At 43.8% G+C, this 20,235-nt stretch overlaps 1 protein-coding gene across 9 annotated transcripts in view; it reads left to right on the top strand.

Annotated features, from left to right (window-relative positions):
- Positions 1-20,235, top strand: part of HERC1 (HECT and RLD domain containing E3 ubiquitin protein ligase family member 1) — a 2,101,515-nt gene that overhangs the window by 2,054,568 nt on the left and 26,712 nt on the right. For all 9 annotated transcript variants that reach the window (XM_086959402.1, XM_086959399.1, XM_086959397.1 and 6 more), the window contains exons 76-77: positions 3,040-3,192; positions 7,916-8,221. In XM_086959402.1, the coding sequence (XP_086815528.1) occupies positions 3,040-3,192; positions 7,916-8,221 (459 nt within the window). The remainder of the gene's footprint in view (positions 1-3,039; positions 3,193-7,915; positions 8,222-20,235) is intronic.

Here is a 20,235-nt window from a genome sequence, read left to right as displayed (position 1 = left end):
CGGATGATACAGGGCTAATACATATGTTGTGGAACTGCCCAAAGCTGGGGTGCTACTGGACCACAATTCATGATGACCTAGCCAGGGTGGCGCCAACGAAGCCTTATGCCAATATGGAGTACTGCATATTGTTGGTCCCTCAGTCCACCCCAACCTTCTCAACACATGTGGAGCTGGGATTGGATTTTGTTTCCGACAAGTTACGGCTAGCCCCAATAATCTTTTGGTTAAGGACCTCGTTGAACAGCGAATTATCTCTGAACCACTCTATTATGGCTGACGTCATGTCCTTAGATCATTCCAATAGGGTGCCCTGGTTGGAGTACATAAAAAGATCCTTAGTTGAGATGTGTCGACCAGAACTTTTTTACTCTCCCTCTTGTATTAGGAGGGAGGACATTGGCATGATTAAAAAACATTACATGGAGGGAGCCAGACTGGCACGAGAGGAAAGGGAATTGATGAAGCCAACCGTTAGAAGCCATTATTTGCTTCTACATTCCCCCACAATGGAACCATATCTTGCCATTGTCACTAAACCATTTCACAGGTTTTTGTTGACTAAGTTCCGTTTTAATTTAATCCACTTCCAGCTGGGTAGCTTCCCTAAATGGGCGAAACCAGAGGGAGCCCCGTTGTGTAAATGTGACAATAAATCTGTACAAAATACATTGCACTTTACTATGTTCTGCAGGTTTTTCACCGTGGAAAGGGCTACATTTTTGTTACCTATCTTAAGAAAGGAAGGCTTTACTCAAGTAAGGCCTGCTGTAATTTACCTTCAGTTCCTAGGTAGCACTTATGTTATATTTAGTGTTGCGAGCTTCTTGGTAGCTGCGATAAGAACGAAATCTCGTTTAACAAGAACATGAATTTATTAACATTTGTACTGTTCATATTCCTTGTATTGAAATGAAATTTTATAGTCCATTGCACTTTATATAATTCCTGCTGCTAACTTGTCTTAACTATGTGTATTTTTGCATTTGTAATGTATGTATATTGAATTTTATACTTTTTATGATTTTAACAATCGAATAAAGTGTACTTGACTGACTGACTGAGTACTGCATATTGGGATTGGGGTCAACTGAGAGGAAGAGGAGCGTAGCGTCCCGATTTGTTGACCTGGCCTTACTGCTAGCTAAGAGAACAATAACGATGCGATGGAAATCGGCCAGGCCACCGGACCCCGGCCTTTGGCGGGGCGAGGTACTAAGATGGGGACGAGCTGAGGGCATGGAATTACAACGGGAGGAGCGTAGGGGACTGCGAAAAACCCCTATTTCTATGGACTGGCATGCAATATTGTTGGATTTTGATACAGGCAATGATGTTGGAATGACTCCTACTGATGCAGGGAGCGAGGGGGAGGCATCGTGATCGGAAGCAAGTTGGATAATGTATATGACGTTCCAGGTTACTGCGCGTTTTATATGCACGCACTGGGGATCTAACAATATATGTGATTATTGTTTTACATAGCTATGTTCCCCCCCCCCATCCTTCTCCCCCCCACCCTTTTTTTTTGTTTCCTTTTTTTTTTCCTCCCCTTCTTCTTCCCCCTCCCCGCCTTCCTTACCTATTTGCCAGGCCTTCCCTCCACCCCCCAACCCCCCCCCCCTTCTGTCGATCCCCCTAGCCCCCTCTGCCTATTCCGCGGTACTAAACCTGGAGGCTGTACGGATATGTCCGCACGGAAAGGTGCAGACGGACTGCCAAGTATTAATGATATACGATACTGTGATACGATGAATAGGAATGTAATGCCGAAACTGAGTATTATAGGACCTGGTTGCTGTATGTAAACGGAAACACGCATAGCATGTACAGTGCTTAACTGAAAGATTAAAGTGCCGGAACGTTGGCGAGAGGGGGGGTTATAGTTAAATGGAAACTGATACTAAATGAAAAATGGTTTATATGTGCATTATTTTGTGTTCATGCAAGCAGCATGCTCCTGGTATAAGATTTGTATACTGACTATATTTGTTTGAATCCTGAAACAAAAACATAAAAAAAAAAAATGGGAGATGTGCCATGTACGTCACTATTCTGATGTTTAGCAGTCAGTAAGTAGCCTTTGCTAATGGTCGTTTCTTAGTTGAGCATCGTAATCTTCTCCTTAGTGTAGCAGCAACCCTGATGCTGTATGATATTACTGGCTGCCTCTGAACTCAAGGTCATGCGCAAAAAGAACCCATGAACTGGTCTCAACGAGTTCAATTTAAGCAATGTGGGCTGTCTCAAACAAGTCCAACCCAAAGAATGCCATTAGTGACCTCTGTCATGTGGTGCCTTTGCTAAGCTTCTGGTGCCGTGGCTCTGTAGCCAACCAGGTCTGGTTCCCAGTAAGTGGGGAGTTGGTTCTACTGCTCATTGGCACTAAAAGGATGCTGACGGATACCATGATAACAAAGGTACTTGTTGATTGTGAGTATGAAACTAATAGCATCTCTCTCCATAGAGAACTAACCTGCAACTTCCGTCCCCCAGATTCCTCCCCTTCAGCTTCCAGAACATGGAAAGGTCACATACAAGTAAAAAAAACTTAAAACCTAGAATTATACAACTCATACTTACCCGCTGTTGCTGCCTCAAAAGTGCCTCTTGGCTCTTGTGATGGAGAATTTTTTTAAATAAAATAAGAATAATTCCAGATTTGTAAAGCGTGACTTATCACTCCTAAGGGTATCAAGGCGCTGGGGCCATCGGCGAGATTAAGTGAGTTTTGGGCCAGAGTCACAAGATGCTGATCTGAGATGTCACCGGTTCCAGGGATCGAACCGTAAGCCCGGTGCTTCGGAGTCAGCCACTGTAGTCGCTGCGCCACACCTCTCCCTAAATCTTCTCGATCAAGCCTGTAGACTTGGAAAAGGCTTAAGTGCAGCAATCTGCAGGAAGATGTATATTCATTTGAGAGAACAACACCTAATCATAAATAACTTTTTCTTTCTTTCTCTTTCAGACACAAATTTTTGCAAATAGTTTAGTGTTTTTGTGTGCATTTTATAATTCATGTTAACATTTTTGTTTTAGATGATTCCTCTTGATTCGTTTGTTGGCCAAAGTGCTGATGCTAAAATGGTTCCCATAATCCCTGGTGGAAACAGTATTCCACTCACCTTTTCCAACAGAAAAGAGTATGTGGAAAGAGCAATTGAGTACAGACTTCATGAAATTGATCGTCAGGTGAGACACATACTTTTGCCTTTACATTAATATATTGAATACGTTTCTCTACTTTTGTTAATATAGAATCACACTATAATGTACTTACTACAATCACCAACTCTATTACCTACCAACCTGCCAAATTTGGTCTTTGGAGCTTTGTACAGGATGGTAAGAACCAGTGTGAAGAATGGTTTGTAGAAAACGTTTACTGCTAACAGATGTTTACACGTGCTACAAGGATCCAAATAGACTGAGGGACTGATTAGGAGTTTGGCGGACAGGGTACTGCACCACAAGCCTGGCGAAATATCCAGTCTGTCAGATTGATGGTCTGTACAACATGTTGACTTTTTTGGTCTGGTTGCAGACTGCTGTTGCTGATTTCCGGAGATCTTGCCAAAACAAGTACTGGCAATGTTAGTATGTATATGTTGTCAGCATAAAGTACATGAGACCATCTTCAAGAGTTCCTTGTTACAGGCTAAATATTAACACACATCAAACAAGGTGCCTCACAAATAGACACATGAGTCAAACATGTCCTATTTATTAGAAACAGAAACAACTTCTCTTGAGACCGTCCTCGACTTGAGTTAATCTACCATTAAGGTAAGGTGGTTTCAAGCGGAATCGTTCGTTTGGTGTGTTTATTTAGATTGGCCCATAACCGGGATACCTGTTTCTGTAAACATTGCTGGTCATTGTTGTATTATGAACACTGTGGTCTTATATACTTTATGCTGACAGTACATGGTCTCATGTACCTTAAACTGACAGCAGAGACCGGAAAATCAAAATCCTATCTACTACAAATCTTCTTCGACAGACCACATTGAATATGCTATAAAGAAAAAAGAATGTGGATTAAAAATACTTTTTTCATCTGTTGAGCAGACTTTCTGGATGACTATAGTCACTACTCTTAGTACTTCAGGAAGATCTGTGGTGGTATCTGTTGTTTCAGCAGTTGTGTGTCTTTTATATGACCCCTATTTATGCTATTTAAATTAACAAACATTAAATTGGACATCTACTTTTTATAATTGACTATACATCATCAAAAGAAACCAGAAGCTTGTTTGGATTGTCTAATGCAAACAGTGATTGAGAACCACGAGTACTGCTCAAAAATACTGAAAAAACTTGTTGTTTAATTGACTCCTTCAGGAGGCATTTTCACCTTCTATTTGTACATATGTCTAGTCTCTTGGGGGCAGATTTAGTTGCCCTATTGTTGTTTCAGGATCTGTATCAGATCTTGATATTGGATCTCGAGCCATAGCAACCAATGTCTCTTTAAAAGATTACTAAGACACAGCCTGTGGTGTTGGAGGGCTCTGTAACAGTGTCTCTGCCTTGGCATCAATATCTTTGATTACTTTCAGCCTTTTTTGTCTCAGACTAAGAGGTTATACAGGACTTTCAGAATGTTCCACATGACAACACTGATGAGACGACAGACAGTTTGTTGCCCCCTCTCTAAGAATATTGATGGAAACTGTATTTAGACTACTAAATTGCTAGTAGTGTTGTTGTGTCACCAAAGATGGAATTGGACTCCCTCTGCTATTGCTATTTCCTTTGCTGTTGTAGTAATATTGCAGCATATTTATTGAAATTACAGTTGCTAACTCTAAAAGCTAAGGCTAAACTGTTAACCGAAATTTTGCAACCTGGCCTTTCACCTTCAGATTCTTTGCTACATTTCATCAAGGCACTAACGGAAGCTCTAAACGCAGCATGGTCAAAATATTGCTCTGAACCACCAAGTCACTTCACTAGGTGATTTAGGTCTGCTCCGTGTGTTCCAGCCATCTTGATTCAGCTTCCAACACCAGAAAGTTTTGTAGTGAAGACTTCAGCCAGCAAAGTAAAGTGGAATGCCTTACCTGCTGCTCCCTCTGATAGAGAAAACATTTTGATGCATTTGGGAAAACTGTGTTCTCCACCAGTATGACACTGGGACCTCTGAATGTAGTCTGCTTGATCGGGCAGATACTCCTATGCCCTCTGGGATTTGGAGAGTGAGATGTTGCCCTCTCTCCCTTAGGAGTTGTACAGTACCTTTGGAAAAACAGTCCATGACAAACAGGATGTGCTCAAATATGGTCATGCTTGATACCATAGACTATGTAGGCTGTGCTATGGTCAGTGGTGTGGTGATACGTCATCATGCCTGGATACACTCCACAGATTTCTCCGATAATGTGCAGGCATCTTTTATGGATATTCCTTTTGATAAATCCAGGCGGTTTGGCGACATGGTGGATTCTGTTTTGGAGTGGTTTAAAGATAGTCATGCTGCAGCCTGATCTTTGGACTTCCTTTTCATGGGCAGTTATTCCCATCAAAAGCACCACATTTATGTGGTTACTCTTATGGTGTGGCCTACCCATAGGGGTAGCCATCTCAGCCCGAGCAGCAGCCCACTGAGCTATTTTGTAGCTCAATGTGACAAGGTGGCGACAGAGGACAGTGCCACCAATAACATTGCTAGTTCTCATCTTCTCCTGTCACCAACATGCCACTCTACCTGGTACGCCAGAATGTTTGCAGGATCAACTGAGCGTCCCACTTAGGAGGGCAGGATTAGAGGTTTGGGGGGACTTGATAGTGGTGGATGAAGTGGTCCCATGGGAGGAAGTATTAAGGAGTAAGACAGGGGGAACTCTGTCTTGGTTTACATTTCTCCAGCTAAAGTCTTAGGGGGAAGCGAATAGACGTGAGATTAAGAGTCTTTGGGATTTTGGAAAAAATTCAAGAACAAAACAATAGCAAACAAGGAAATAAGTGGATGGTACCGCGCACTACTTGAGGAAAAAATCAAAGTCCCTATGAAATATAGGACTCGGTGATGCAGACTCCTGATCCACAAAAAGTATGGCAGCTCTCTTTTAAGTTACTTTACAAAACAGTCAAACCATCATACTTGAAGAGGAACCATTTCTTTACGGCAAATAGACTATATTGGACTCCACCAAAAATTAGCACATTTTGTAACCTTCTCCCTCCCCCTGCCCCCCCCCCCCCCCCCACCCCCCCTAAATGTCACAGGTGCGGAGTGGTTAGTGCTAATGATAAGCATATGTTTCAGGAAGGCCCTCAGTTAGAGGGATATTGGTCTGAGGTCGAAAGGATAATTAATGAAATCCTTGATACAAATATCGAAGTAGCCTCTTATTAGTAATGCTGGGGGTAGTAGATCAACCATGTGATGACATCACTGGGGATAAACAGGCCTTGGTATTCTATCTAATTCTTCTCGCTAGGCAGGAAATCTGCAAGAAATTTACTGAACCCTCCCCACCACAAGGGATGGATTGGCTATGAGCAGTAAGAATAACGGAAAAAATAGATATTGACCTGGAGTCCAATACACATGCCAAGATATGGGTGGCCTTCCAGAATTGGGATGGAGACATAAGTGTGTAACCCCTTCTGTCCAATGATTACACCTACGTGGTCTGTAGAGCCAGGACACTCGAAGGACACTAGCGCAGGTGCTATTGAAATATCACAAAAGCCTTGGGAGGTACAGATCGGCTGGCAGGCTATTATTTGCATATAATGGTGGTATGAGGACATTAGGAAAAAAAAACATGCCACTCTGATTTCCCCTGTCAACTCCGATTATATGCATCCATCACCACTGTGAGCTCTGGATGGGGTAGGGAGAACAGCCTGGTATCCGTCATCCACCGCTAATGGTCCTGGACCACATCGTCCAACATAGGAGTGTTGACAGATAGGCTCACCCAGTGTTGAGCACATTGAAGGTGGAAGTTCTACTGCAGATCCCATTTGTGCCACCAAATGGCACAGTCAAAGACTGACAAAGTTGGCTTCGATTCACGGTGGCTGGCGCAGAAAGAAAGGAACTGGTGTCAGGGCGCTGGGTGGCGCTTAAATGCAGCTGTTCTCAGTCACCTCTAGGGCAGTAAGGTGCCAATGCACAGCAGCATAGCACCATCTAGCAGAATTTTTTGACCCATTCTGTTGCCTGGGGCGGTAAGGAATCTATGGTAAGACGTATCAGCCAGAAATAAGTAACTTGGTCTCTGGTTGTCCAGTGGCACAAACCTGAACGGTAATGTGGCTAATGCTAGAGAAGACTGAATGAATCTTATACCGTTCCAGTTGGTCCTGGGGCCATCACTTTTAGTTGACAGTACAAATGTTGCAGATGCAGTTTTATCTTTAGTGGTATAACGCCGCAAAAACAGTTTCAGTCCTGTTGGATAATTTATACTTCCTTTAAGGCCCTTGGCAATCCAGAAGTAGCAAAATCAGGCAGTGAGGCTAACTTTAGTGGTTTAGAAACTTTTGTAAATTGTGACAGTGAGTTATGCAGAATAAACTCAATCTTTAGTCAGGTTTGGTACTTCTAACAGAAACTGGTCTTTATTTGCATGTAGGTAAAATAGGGACGTAAAAGTGAAGGTACACACAAAAAGCAGACTGTCCAAGTACCTTCTTAAATGTTCTGTAACTTTGGGGCTAATGGCGGTGTTAACCACTTGGGGTCACTGATCGTATTTGTCTACTAAAAAAATGTTTTTTAATTAAGTAATTTGCTATGAAATACTTGTATTCTATTAAGATTTTTATAGACTGAAAACACTTTGCTTGGGTCACTTTTGTAAGAAGGATTTGTTTGAATGAGTTGTTTTACCACTCATGTTGCTTTTTGAACAGAATTGTGTGATCTTCAACTCCATCTACAACATTCTTTTCTTAGGTGGCGGCTGTTCGTGAAGGGATGTCATGGATCGTGCCTGTTCCTTTATTGTCTCTTCTCACTGCGAAACAGCTAGAACAGATGGTGTGTGGCATGCCGGAGATCTCTGTTGAAGTCCTGAAGAAGGTTGTGCGATACAGGGAAGTTGACGAACAACATCAGTTGGTGCAGTGGTTCTGGCAGACTCTGGAGGAGTTTTCGAATGAGGAGAGGGTTCTTTTCATGAGATTTGTGTCTGGACGGTCTCGACTGCCAGCAAACACTGCTGATATCTCTCAGCGATTCCAAATCATGAAGGTTGATAGAGTAAGTTGACCACATTCTTCCCTAATTTTTTACATTCTTCGATAATTTACTTGGGATAGTTAACAAAGCTCGAAAACAGAATGTTTCAGGAATGTACAGGATCATGGACCAAAACGTTGACAATGTAAATGTAAATGTAGTATACTTGTAAAGCGCACATCTGCCCCAGCAACGGGGCGTCCCGGCGCTGTATAACGCTGTGGAACCCTTCCTGGCTCTCCCTGTGAGAATTATCGGGTCCGCGGACATTGAGCCCAAGACCCTGCCACGTCGGGACTTGAACCCTGGTCCCGGGCCTGATCTCTGCTTCAGAGTCTGCCACTCTAACCAGGGAGCCACACTTCTCAATGATTTTGATTTGTGAAGATAAGGACCTCCATTCCCTCTCGGACGCTGGTGTCGAGGTACCGACGGACAGAGCGGGGCCTCCTTTTTCCCGAGTGGGTACCGGTTGAGGTGAGGCGTATTCCCACACAATGCTGGGAGATACATAAAGTTCTGGACTTCCTACAGTATTCATCTGGGCTCAGAGGAACTGGTAGGACTTATCCAATGTACATAGCGTGAATAGTCACTTTGATTTGCAGTCGCAGTTTCCCAATGGTCCTGAAGAAAGCTAAGACCAATAGTCAGTACAGCTGAAACATGTCGACCTCCACTCACTTTGCCTATATATAGTTATTATTTCAAACTACTTTGGCAATTTTTAATCTTGACCCGAGCGCCATACTGATTAAAATTAAATTTTGGTTCTTGGAGTCAATTTTATCTTCACGTTTTTCACTTTAATTTTTTCCACTTGCACTGCACCCCATTAGCATCACCAGTGAAGCCCAGTGGTCTGAACTCACATCATGATAATCCATCTCTGCACCATGACTAGGTGCACTGTCTGAGATCTGGATTGGTGACATCTCCCATATGACGACTTTCCACCAAATGGGTGGGCTGATGGGAATTTCTTTACCAGACCTGGGTCATCACTTCTAGTGTTACTAATGGCCTTGGGGATATAGTTCAGTTGCGGCACACTAACAGTTTTCTGACCAGGCCACTTTTTCGTGTTTTGATAGTTATTATTAGGGCGTGAGTGGTCTTGGTCGTTAAATATAGCCCTTTTTGACCCTCCCCACATTTATCTTTTGATAAGGACGATGCACCAGAAACTGAGTCAAAGAGAGCTTCAAATTTATCCAAACATGTTCTTTAAGTTTTTAAAATTCAACCACAGCCAATGCGTTTCGTTCCATTAGAACTTCGTCAGGGTTCAAATGTCTGAATATGGGTTCAAATGTCTGAATATAGGCTCAAAATGGTCCTGAGCCTTTGGGGTCGAATTCGTATTCGTATCTATCTTGACAGCAAGATACGAGGAGCGCTCCTTATCTAATAAGGACGGTAGGCCGCTACACTGGCCCACCGATTTCCGATTACCACTCTGGGGTGACTATTTCCCTACGAGCGAACCTCCAGATTAATACGGAGGATGACAGGCCGCTACACTGGCTCTGTTATTTTCAATTATCACTTTGGGGTCACCGGTCCCCTTCGAGCAAACCTCCAGATTAATACAGAGGAGTGTAGGCAGGCACCTTAAGCCACTTGATACTATCTGTCCATGCGGGGATTCTCTGCAGAATTCTACTTACCTGTGGTTACAGAGGCCTTTTACGAATTCGAACCCATGGGCTCAGGACCATTTTGGGCCTATATTGAGACATCTGAGCCCTGACGAAAGTCCAATGGAACGAAACGCGTTGGCTTTGGTTGAATTAAAAAAAAATAAAGAACATATTTGGATAAATCTGAAGCTCTCTTTAACTCCTTTTCTGGGGCACCATCCTTATCTTCATAAATTTGTCTGATCCTCAGTGAAGTGAAAGTGCGGCAAGCTCCGGACTGGTGTACACAGACAAAGGACTTACCTTTTTACTTTGAAATTGAGGTGCTGAACCATGGTCAGCTGCATTGATCCTTTGTAACAAATTATTTTGATTTGACCTGAAAAATATCTATGGCGGTTCAACCGAGCTCAAAGCAATATGTGGAGAAAAATTCTCTATGCAAATTTTTCTATTTCCAAGGGAACCCATAATGGATCATTTGGACTGCAGGAGGAATTGGGGGGGATGTGGTTTTCCCTAGTGCAAGTCAGCGTTTGGAGTACACTTGATCACTTTGGTGAGATTCTCTTGTGAGCAATACACATAGCATGGCTGCTTATTTTATTAGATTGCTGCACTCAGCTTAAAATAGTTCTACTCACACCTTGGCATTGCCAGTCATAGAAATTAAGTTATATGGTGTAAATGTTCATGACCACATATGGTTACTTCTGACTGCAGATCCCTCACATTTTAATTTCCCCAGGGACACCTGACTGGATCTATAATCTTTGTATCCATTGCTCTTGCGTGCTGATCAGTGACACGATTAGACTCCACAACCTACTGTTCCAGCCTCCAAAAGTGATGGTGCAGAGTAACATAGAGGCCCCACCTGTGCGTGCTAATGTCAGTTCCTTTTTACTTTGAGCCCGTTGCCACAGATCCAGCATTTTGTTAGTTCTTCATTGACTTCTAAAGTATGTTTTTTTATGGCAGTGTGCTTGAGATACTTCTCACCTGAAGACTGCAAGCTACAAATTGTGCCATACCTCTGTCACCGAGCACAAGAAATAGGGCTGATTGCACTCCAAGTCTGTTCGTTTCCAAGACCTCATCCAGGTCTTCATTCTCTTACAAGTCCAAGACAAACTTGAAGTACAAGTCTTAGCTCAAGAACCAGAAACGGGAAAGAGTCCTCTCCCGGGTTGTCCTGTTCCAGTGATAGATCCTGCAGTTGGCACTATAGAGACCCAAATCCATGCCAGTCGTCTGACCCCATTGCCCAGCTGAAGCCAATATGGCCTGTGGTATCTTTGACTTCACAGCAGGTAGTCTCCTTCAGGGAGGCAATGCTTCAGCATTTTGGAATATCCAGAGTCCTCCAAAGCCCCTTCATGCCCCATAGATCCATCCAGTTATGATTCTGCTGGCGGGACTTTCTCTAGCACTGAACAATTCCTTTACGAGTCGGTCCAGCTTCCTGTCACACCTCCACTCCTTTGCCGAAGACCAAACTGGTTTCAGTGGTTCCATGCCAGTTATCGATCCGACACTGATCTCAGATACGGAGCAGAGTTTGTCTAGATCTCAACCAATATCTCTTTACAAGTCCATTGAGGCATAGACCATGGTATAAGAAGATTCTCCATCAGTGACTTTGGCTCGCCACCAGTATTTTTTAGTGTTTGGTTCAGATTGAGATGCAATATCATGAAGTTTCGCATGGCGAGTATAATAAGTAGAGATGGCCATGTCAACAAATTTTCAGAGAGAGCCAAGCCGGAACCGAACCACGGGTCTGGCTCAGATCTTAGAGCCTGTGCACGAGCAGAGCCCTGAAAATATTTGCTCTGAAAATCAAACAACAAACATGATGTAAAATAATAGTCTCTTCAAAATTTGAAAAAGTATGTTCGAGGCACGTGTGCTGTAGATTCACATGCTTTGCATACTCTTCCATCTAGTGTTGGGTCCGGATGTTTGCAAGTTGTTTTTCTTCTAAGAAGTCTTTCCTAGTCACGAGGTAAGGTGACTCCTCCTTGCATGAATAGTGTGCATGGTCATCCACTCCATTGTTAGATTGTTTTTTGTTTTTTTCCTCCATCGGGTTGGGACGTGCATTGCTGCGCTCCAGTTCGAAACCGTTCTTCTGGTTTCCCCTCAACTCGCAATCCCTTCTACCCTGGACGGTATTGTTTCTGTATGCGTTTCACACTTCTGCACGTTTCGTTTTCGACATCAGAATAGACTTTAAATCGGAAAGCTTTGTGGGCGGCCCTTGAGGCATAACTACGCCGAGTCAAATCTGTCGATGGATCTGACTCCTTTTACATTCTATCCTCAGTGCCACACGAAGTATCAGCACACTGATTCACACAAGGTGTGTAACTTGTGCTTGTCGCAGGAGCTCAAGGAAGACGAATGCGATGCTTACAGATCGTTCCGATCAAAGAAGATTCTTCGCGTCCGTCTGGCTCGACATCGAGAGATGCATCGTCAAAGTATCAAAGACACGCCGGACATCTTCGGTGAAAACTCAGGCCAGGAAGAAATCGAGGCATCAGCGGCAGAGGAGGATGAAGCCTTCTCCGAAGAGGACTCAGACTCAGAGCTCGAGATAGACCTTGACACCAAAGAACTGCTGCAGGGACATAGTGACGTGAGTACCGAAGACCCATTGCCCCCACTAACTATTTCCAAAAAACAAAAGGCTTCGGCATCACCTCTGCCTCCTGGCCAAGGTTGGCACCGAGATGACGTTTCCGACACCCCGCCTTCGGGCCCGGCACTAAAACCACAATCATGCCTTCCGACTAAAGTCGTCCTCGGAGCTAAAAGCCTCCGGTTCCAGCTCAGACTCTAAATCCCCTGCGCCGAAAGCCAAGCAACCTTCAGAGCCGAAATCTTCTGCGCCAAAAGGCCAGCCTCTGTCCCCACCAAAAACGCCGGCATTGAAAACTTTGGCACCGAAACATAAAGAGACCCCTTCGGATCCGAAATTGGACACTATTCCATTAACACCCGATCCCAAGCAAAAATGGCTGCATATTAACCTGGACACTGGACATATTAACATAAAATCACCTCAGAAATGCAAGCTTCAAGAAGAGGACACTTCTTAGAAAATCCCCTTGAAGAAAAAATCTGTGGCTACAAGTCCTTTACATCTACCATCACCTCTACCACCTCCGAATCCTTTGCAAATTACACCTCAGGATTCTCCTCAATCTCATCATGACAATTGTGATGCAGATGACGGGGGATGAATATTCCAATAGATCCATGGACAGAATACACAGTGGATCCCCCAGGTGATACTGATCCAGACCTTTACCCAGCCAAACTAACTCCTCCAGACGACAATGCAGCACACCAAGAACTCATTGCCAGGGCTGCACATTACCATGGGGTAGAGCTCTACAAAGAATCACTAGAAGAACATTTTTTGTTTGAGACATTAACATCCACATACAGATCATCACAATCACTTCCAATGCTTAAGCGCATGATGTGACATGCTGATAAGATATTTAAAGATCCAGTTAGAGCCCGCATCTTAACTCCTAGAGTGGAAAAAAATATAAAGCCTCTCCTACAGACCCCATCTTTATCAAGGGACATTTGCAATTAGATTCCCTAATGGTATTAAACGCTAATAAGCGAGCAAATTCTCAAACATCAAGGGATGCTCCTCCATCAGATAAACAGTCCAAACTAATTCTGGCAAGCGCATAGCTGCTCAGGCAGCAAATCAATGGTGCATTGCAAATACCCAAGGCCATTTAGCCAGGTATGACAAAGCACACTGGCACGAAATTGAGCCTAGACGAGCATAAGGCTAAGGCACAGGACTTAGTGAATGACGGTAAGCTAATTTCTCTATTCAATGTACTCTAGATGCCGCAGACACCGCAGCTACAGAGATTAACACCAGCATCCTGCTCAAGAGACACACTTGGTTAAGGATTTCAGGTTTTAAACCTGAGGACCAACAATCGATCCTTAACACACCCTTTGATAATGAACACCTATTGACCCTAACATTGACCTGGCGTTAGAAAAGATGAAAAAGGACACTGAAGTTCCTAAATCTCTGGGCGCATCCATCAGAGGTTCCTTTCTACGCCTCCCCTACAGAGGAGGGTCAATAACCACATCCCCAGATCAAAATACCTCGACTTACAAAGGTAACATCCAGTCCTCTCCCTCCAGAGGATTCTTTCGAGGAGGTTGTAGAGGCAACTACTTCAAGGGTATGGGTAAGGGCAACACACCCTGTAACTCTCCTTCCGCCCAACAAACAGTGACTTGCCCACGCTCCCCTGATTATACCACACCTGTCGGGGGAAGACTTCAAGAATTTCTCCCCATTTGGCAGTCTATAACGTCAGACAAATTGGTGCTTGGAATTATCCAAAATGGTTATTGCCTGAAGCTTACCAGCATTCCCCCAAACATTCCACCTCGTTCTCACAAGTTATTTCCAGAACAGATACACTTGCTAAAACAAGAGGTCCAGCCCTTTTTACTAAAAGGAGCAATAGAGCCAGTTCTAATACAGTACCAGGGCTCAGGGGTTTACTCTCTCTACTTTCTCATCCCCAAAAAGGACGTTTCCCTAAGACCCATTCTAGATCTGAGGGAGCTAGACCGTTACATACTGTGAGAGCATTTTCACATGGTGACACTTCAACAGGTACTCCCACCTTTACAAAGAGCAGACTTTGTCTACTTTAGATTTAAAAGACGCATATTTTCATGTTTCAATTCATCCGGCTCATCGCAAATACCTGATATTTGTGATAGCACTACCAGTTCAAGATACTTCCATTCGGAGTTACTACAGCGCCCAGAGTTTTCACCAAGTGCCTGGCAGTAATCGCTGCTCAAATTCACGTCTTCCCCTATCTAAACGTTTGGCTCATCAAAGCCAGCACTCACCAGAACTGTCTGCAGCACACACAGATCACAATAGATCTACTTCATCAACTGGGCTTCACCATCAATGCACAAAAGTCTCACCTGCATCCCTCACAGATGCAGTCTTATCTAGGAGCCAGTCTAGACACAGGCAAAGGTCTAGCTTCTCCCAATGTAGCCAGAATACACAATATTCAGGCTACCATTCGACAGTTTCAACCCAACCAAGCATTGCCAGCCAGAGTGTTCATGCAACTACTAGGGATGATGGTGTCTTGCATAGCAATTGTACCTCATACAAGGCTTCTCATGCGCCCCCTACAAGAGTGCTTAGCACGTCAGTGGAATCAATCACAGGGTCTATTAACCGATCTAGTGTTGGTAGACGGTCGTACCCATCGCTCTCTGCAGGGGTGGAACCCACAAAACTTATCAGCAGGCCGGCCTTTCATCGACCCTGTTCCATAGATCGTGCTCACAGCAGACACATCTCTAACAGGTTGGGGGGGGCTCATCTCATAGATTACACAATACAAGGCATGTGGAGCAACAAGTACAAGGCTGTCCACATCCTCTATCTAGAGCTCTTAGCAGTTTTCCTAGCACTAAAAGCTTTTCAAACTCATCTCATTGCCAAAACTGTTCTAGTCCGATCGGACAGCAATGTATTATGTGCATAAGCAAGGGTAGACACACTCTCTCCAGCTGTTAACACAAGCTCAAGCCATTTGGAATTGGGCGATCCATCACAAGATTTATCTTCTGGCAGAAAATCTCCCAGGAGTAAACAACCAAATTGTTGATTTCCTCAGCAGAAGGCGGCAGCAAATTCACGATTGAGAACTTCACCCTAAAGTTGTTCTTCCGTACTTCCAACAGTGGGGATTTCCGCAAATAGACCTATTTGCCACAGACGAAAAATCAAAATGCCCAAACTTCGCCTCCAAGGACCCACAACTGCGATCAATGACCTATGGATGAACTGGTCAGGGATATTTGCCTACACTTTTCCACCTCTCCCGCTCATTCCGTGGGTAGTTCGGAAACTCAGGCAAACATCCCTCACACTAATTCTGGAAATTCAGAATTCAGAAATAATTCAGAATTCAAATAATTCAGAAACTACACCTGAACTCCAGTCTCCTAACACAGAACCATGGAGAAATTAGACATCCAAATCCCGAAGAACTGAATTTAGCGAATTGCCTCCTGAAGTCATAGAGTTTGGTTATTTAAATGTACCACCAGAATCTATGAATATTCTAAAAGAAGCAAAAAAAGCATACCACCATAGCTTGCTATGCCGCAAAATGGAAACTATTTGCTGTATATTGCAATAACAACAAAATCAATCCTTTAGATGCTTCTATACAAAACATTATTTGGTATTTGTTACATTTACAACAAACTGGACTGGCTTACACGTCTATTCGTTTGCACCTGCAGCAGTAGCTGCATACTTACAGACTAGGCAACATCTGTCACTATTCCAGTAAACAAGGCCTTCATGAAATGTTTAGAAATGTTTAAAAAGGTAAAAAGGTAATACCACCAAGGATCCCTCCTGCCCCAGTGTGGAATCTCCGCATTGTTCTCACAAGGCTCATGGTTCTACAAGTGCTATTTACAGTTCCTCTCATGGAAAGTTGCTTTCCTCATTGCTATTACATCACTGAGGAGACTTGGTGAGCAACAGGCATTAACGCTAGAGGAACCTTTCTTTCAGCTACACAAAGACAGAATAGTTCTCCGTGCCAACCCTATATTCCTTCTCAAAGTAGTTTCTGTTTTTCATATAAACCATTCGGTTGAGTTACCAGTTTTCTTTCCTCAACCTGATTCTGTAGCAGAACGCGCTCTTCACACACTTGACGTTAAAAGAGCTTTAACAAATGACTTCCACAAAAAAACTGTTATATCTCTAAATCTAGTATTACAAAATGGAATGTTAAATGCATTCAAACATGCTATGATATGCTAAAGTCAAAATGACTTCTGTGGCATTTGTTAGGTAAAATTCCTCTAGCTATCTATTGTGTAGATGCGTTAGCACGTCAACAGGCTAATGTAAGCCAAGAAGTACTTGAAACACTGTTCAAAACAACTGCAACATCTACAGATTAGCCACCACTTTGGGAGTATGCTGCTTTATAGTCTATGCAAAGCATGCGTATCTGCAGCACACATGCCTCGAACGGATGTTACTTCCGAAGTCAGCATCTGTTCTTGGATCTGTCTTGGCATGTAGAGCTGTAGATTCCCATGCGCACACCCAACCTACCCAGGTACCGGTAGTTGTTGCAGTTCTTCATTATACATTTACATGCATGGACATCTCTACACTACACTTACTTACTCTATTCTCACCTTCTTGTGGGAAAACAATATAACAATGGAGTCGATGACCATGCGCACTATCACCGAAAGGAGGAGTCACCTTACCTTGTGACTAAGAAAGACTTCTTTGAAGAAAAACAACTTGCAAACATCCGGACCCAACACCAGATCACAGGAGTCTGCCAAGCATGTGAATCCTCAGCTCTACATGCCAAGAACAGAAGCTTACTGGTTAAGTAATATTATCCTTCTTTCACATGTACAAGCTTTGATATTAATGAGGCATATTATGGCACTGCACTGAGAAGTACTTATTAAAAGCGATAATTTTGTACAACTGGAGGTCTGAACTCACACATTTAAAAGTGCTTTCATACGCGATAATAAAGGAAAAAAGAGTCCTCTAGTATAGGATCTTTCATAGATTCACATGTTTGAATCATTCCCTATCGTCAAGGTGAGAGTCCCACAGTACAGTTGAAAAAGAGTACAGGTTATACATAGCTCAGAATGGCTGGAATACACTCACTACAATAACTTATCCACATCATTACATAAGAACTAAACTCCAGCCAATCATGCAACAGCACCCTCTAGAAGTGTCCCCAGAGAGACTTCACTCTCTCAGATTTTCTACTGCATATCATGTGAAGGGAGTCTCCTTGAGCACTGCTTAGTTATGCAGAAATGTTAGCTATTTACATACATTCCACACAATCAGCACTGTCTACTGTTCAAGCTTGTCTACCAGAGATGTCAGATTCAACCCAAAAAATACTTTCAGACCTCTGGGAACTTGTGGGAAGAAAGGGCTACATTCAGAGGATTCTCACAAGGCATGCACTTACTTCCTCCACTCTTCCCATAAGGTAAAAGACTAACAATTGCCATACTTTCTCTTCAAAAACCCTTAAACACAGGGAGGAGAGGATTTTGATATGGCTTCAAAAACTTTAAGCCAAGGACACTCCACTTTATGAGGAGGAGGATGAAGAGTCTTTAACATCTCAGTGGAAGCTTCAAAAGCAGGAAAGATCAGAAGGCCCAATGCCTCATGAACTACCAAGAAAGCTCTAAAAAAAAACTCATCATGGGTCATAGAAAGAGCTTGTTTCGTCAAATGAACATTCCTACAAGCATTCGAAAGAGGATACTGTAGGAATGTGGATACCTGACTATGGTTGCCCCCAACTTTTTGCCTAATGTTTAGCTGGTTTTCGACTTAGTTGGCCTGGGATTCTGCTATTCAGGATCCCAGGCTATCTGCTCTCTCTGTAAAATGGACTCCATGTACTGTAGGTACATACCAAATTGGATATTGGGTCACCCTTGTGAGTCCCTGTATAGTGTACCATAGGTACCCAGGGCATAGGTGCACCCAAGGCCTACCAGGGGCTGCAGCATGTATTATGCCACCTCTGGCTGGCCACTCAAATAGACACAAATGGCTGTTCACTCAGCTGGGGCAAGGTCGTGTAATCACCCCTTGGTTAGGTGTAGTATTTCTATACCTACTATATATAGACTATGGCAGGCCTTAACAATCCTGAAGGCAGAGTGCTTGGTTACATGTGAGATGGTGCTCTAGCAGGAGCTGAGCCTGTCTGCAGCTTTCGGAACCATGTCCTTATAGCTGTTCTATGATATCGTCATACCATATACTCTTAAGTGCATTATAATCCTCACGGTTAGATGCTAACTTTGGTTTGGCTTTATCCAAACATGTCGTGTAAGGTGTCATACGCTTTGGAATACTACCCCCTCGCCAATTCTGGCGACGGGGGTAGCATTCCACCCTTCTATAGGGAGAAGACATGTTAAGTCCAACGATCCCGGTTAAAGTTAACCAGAGCCCCAGCATCACAAAACGGATGCTGCTGCCACATACACAAATCTGACCTCCTGCTGCTGGGAGTCCTTCCAGTCACGGAGTTTTGGACAATACGTTTCCTGCTTGGGGAGGTGCGAGCACCACCCCAGACAGGAGGATGTGTATTGGGACAGGGAGGGCTGAATAAATTGAGACACTGCCTGGAGCACACTAGGTGCATCATGCATACCCCAGTTCAAACCGGTTGCTGGGGCACTCCAGCCCCAGCTCTATCGCGAAACTGGACAAAGGAAAGGGGGTGTAACCACCCCCCTTCCTGGTCCCACCCACAGGAGGGACCTACAAACTAAACCAGCCCCCTTTAGTTGTATAAAGGTAGGAGCTGACCCAGGAGACATTAGATTAATCCTGGAATCGACTTGAGACGAAACTCTGGACCCTTCGACATTCACCTGAGCTGAAGAATCTCCCTTGTGGCCATGGAGTGACCACCCTGGGCAACCAGGCACCATCCAGCAACTCAACGGCTTGCTTTGTCCCCGTTCCCTCCATAACCCGAGCACAGAGCCTGACAAGACCTCGACTCCCAGACCTCTCTGACCCCACTGCACGACTCCAGCACAGCTGAGCCCCGTGGAAGGTGTCTGAACCCATGGAACCAGGCAACTTGGAAAGTCTTCACCTTGCTAACAGCGCAGCTCCTGAGGCCTCCTCGAAGCTGTGCACTGGGGACTGAGACACCCCGACACCGAGCTCCACCTGCACCGAAGACCAGCCCTCCACACTCCACTGTCTAACTGTAAATTGTGCTATTTAAAGTATTTCTGAGTGTAACTTATGTTCTTTTGCCTCTGATCTCATAAAGAGTTCAGAGGGGTGTGTTAGTGAATAAATACATATATATGTTATATATATCCTGTGTGGTGTCCTTTCATTTGATATTCAAGGGGTTACATATGGTAAAACAGCTGGCTTTACATGCCCTCAAGAGTCTTTTAGCCTCAGACTGTTCTGTCCACGCTACCTCTAGGATAGCTGGTCTATAAGGTTGACTTTACAACCATCACCATAAGGGTTGTTTGGACTGGTGCAAGGTGTTCACTAGAATAGTGAACATCATATACCAGGCCAACTTCTCACAGATATCTCCTCAAAAATATTGAAATCAGAACCTACAACACCTTCTCCAAAGTTTATATCACAGTTCAAGAAACCCTCCTCAGTACCAGCAAAGTAGAAATCTGACTTAACAGTGACGAAAAAAACAGCGGACAAAAAGTACCATTAACAACGATGAGGACATCATCAACGGCACACAT

The sequence above is a fragment of the Lissotriton vulgaris genome, chromosome 2_2 (genome assembly GCF_964263255.1).
Source record: "Lissotriton vulgaris chromosome 2_2, aLisVul1.2, whole genome shotgun sequence".
Lineage (NCBI taxonomy): Eukaryota > Metazoa > Chordata > Amphibia > Caudata > Salamandridae > Lissotriton > Lissotriton vulgaris.
The sequence above is the reverse complement of the archived record's forward strand: the minus strand, read 5'-3'. Positions and strand labels throughout refer to the sequence as shown.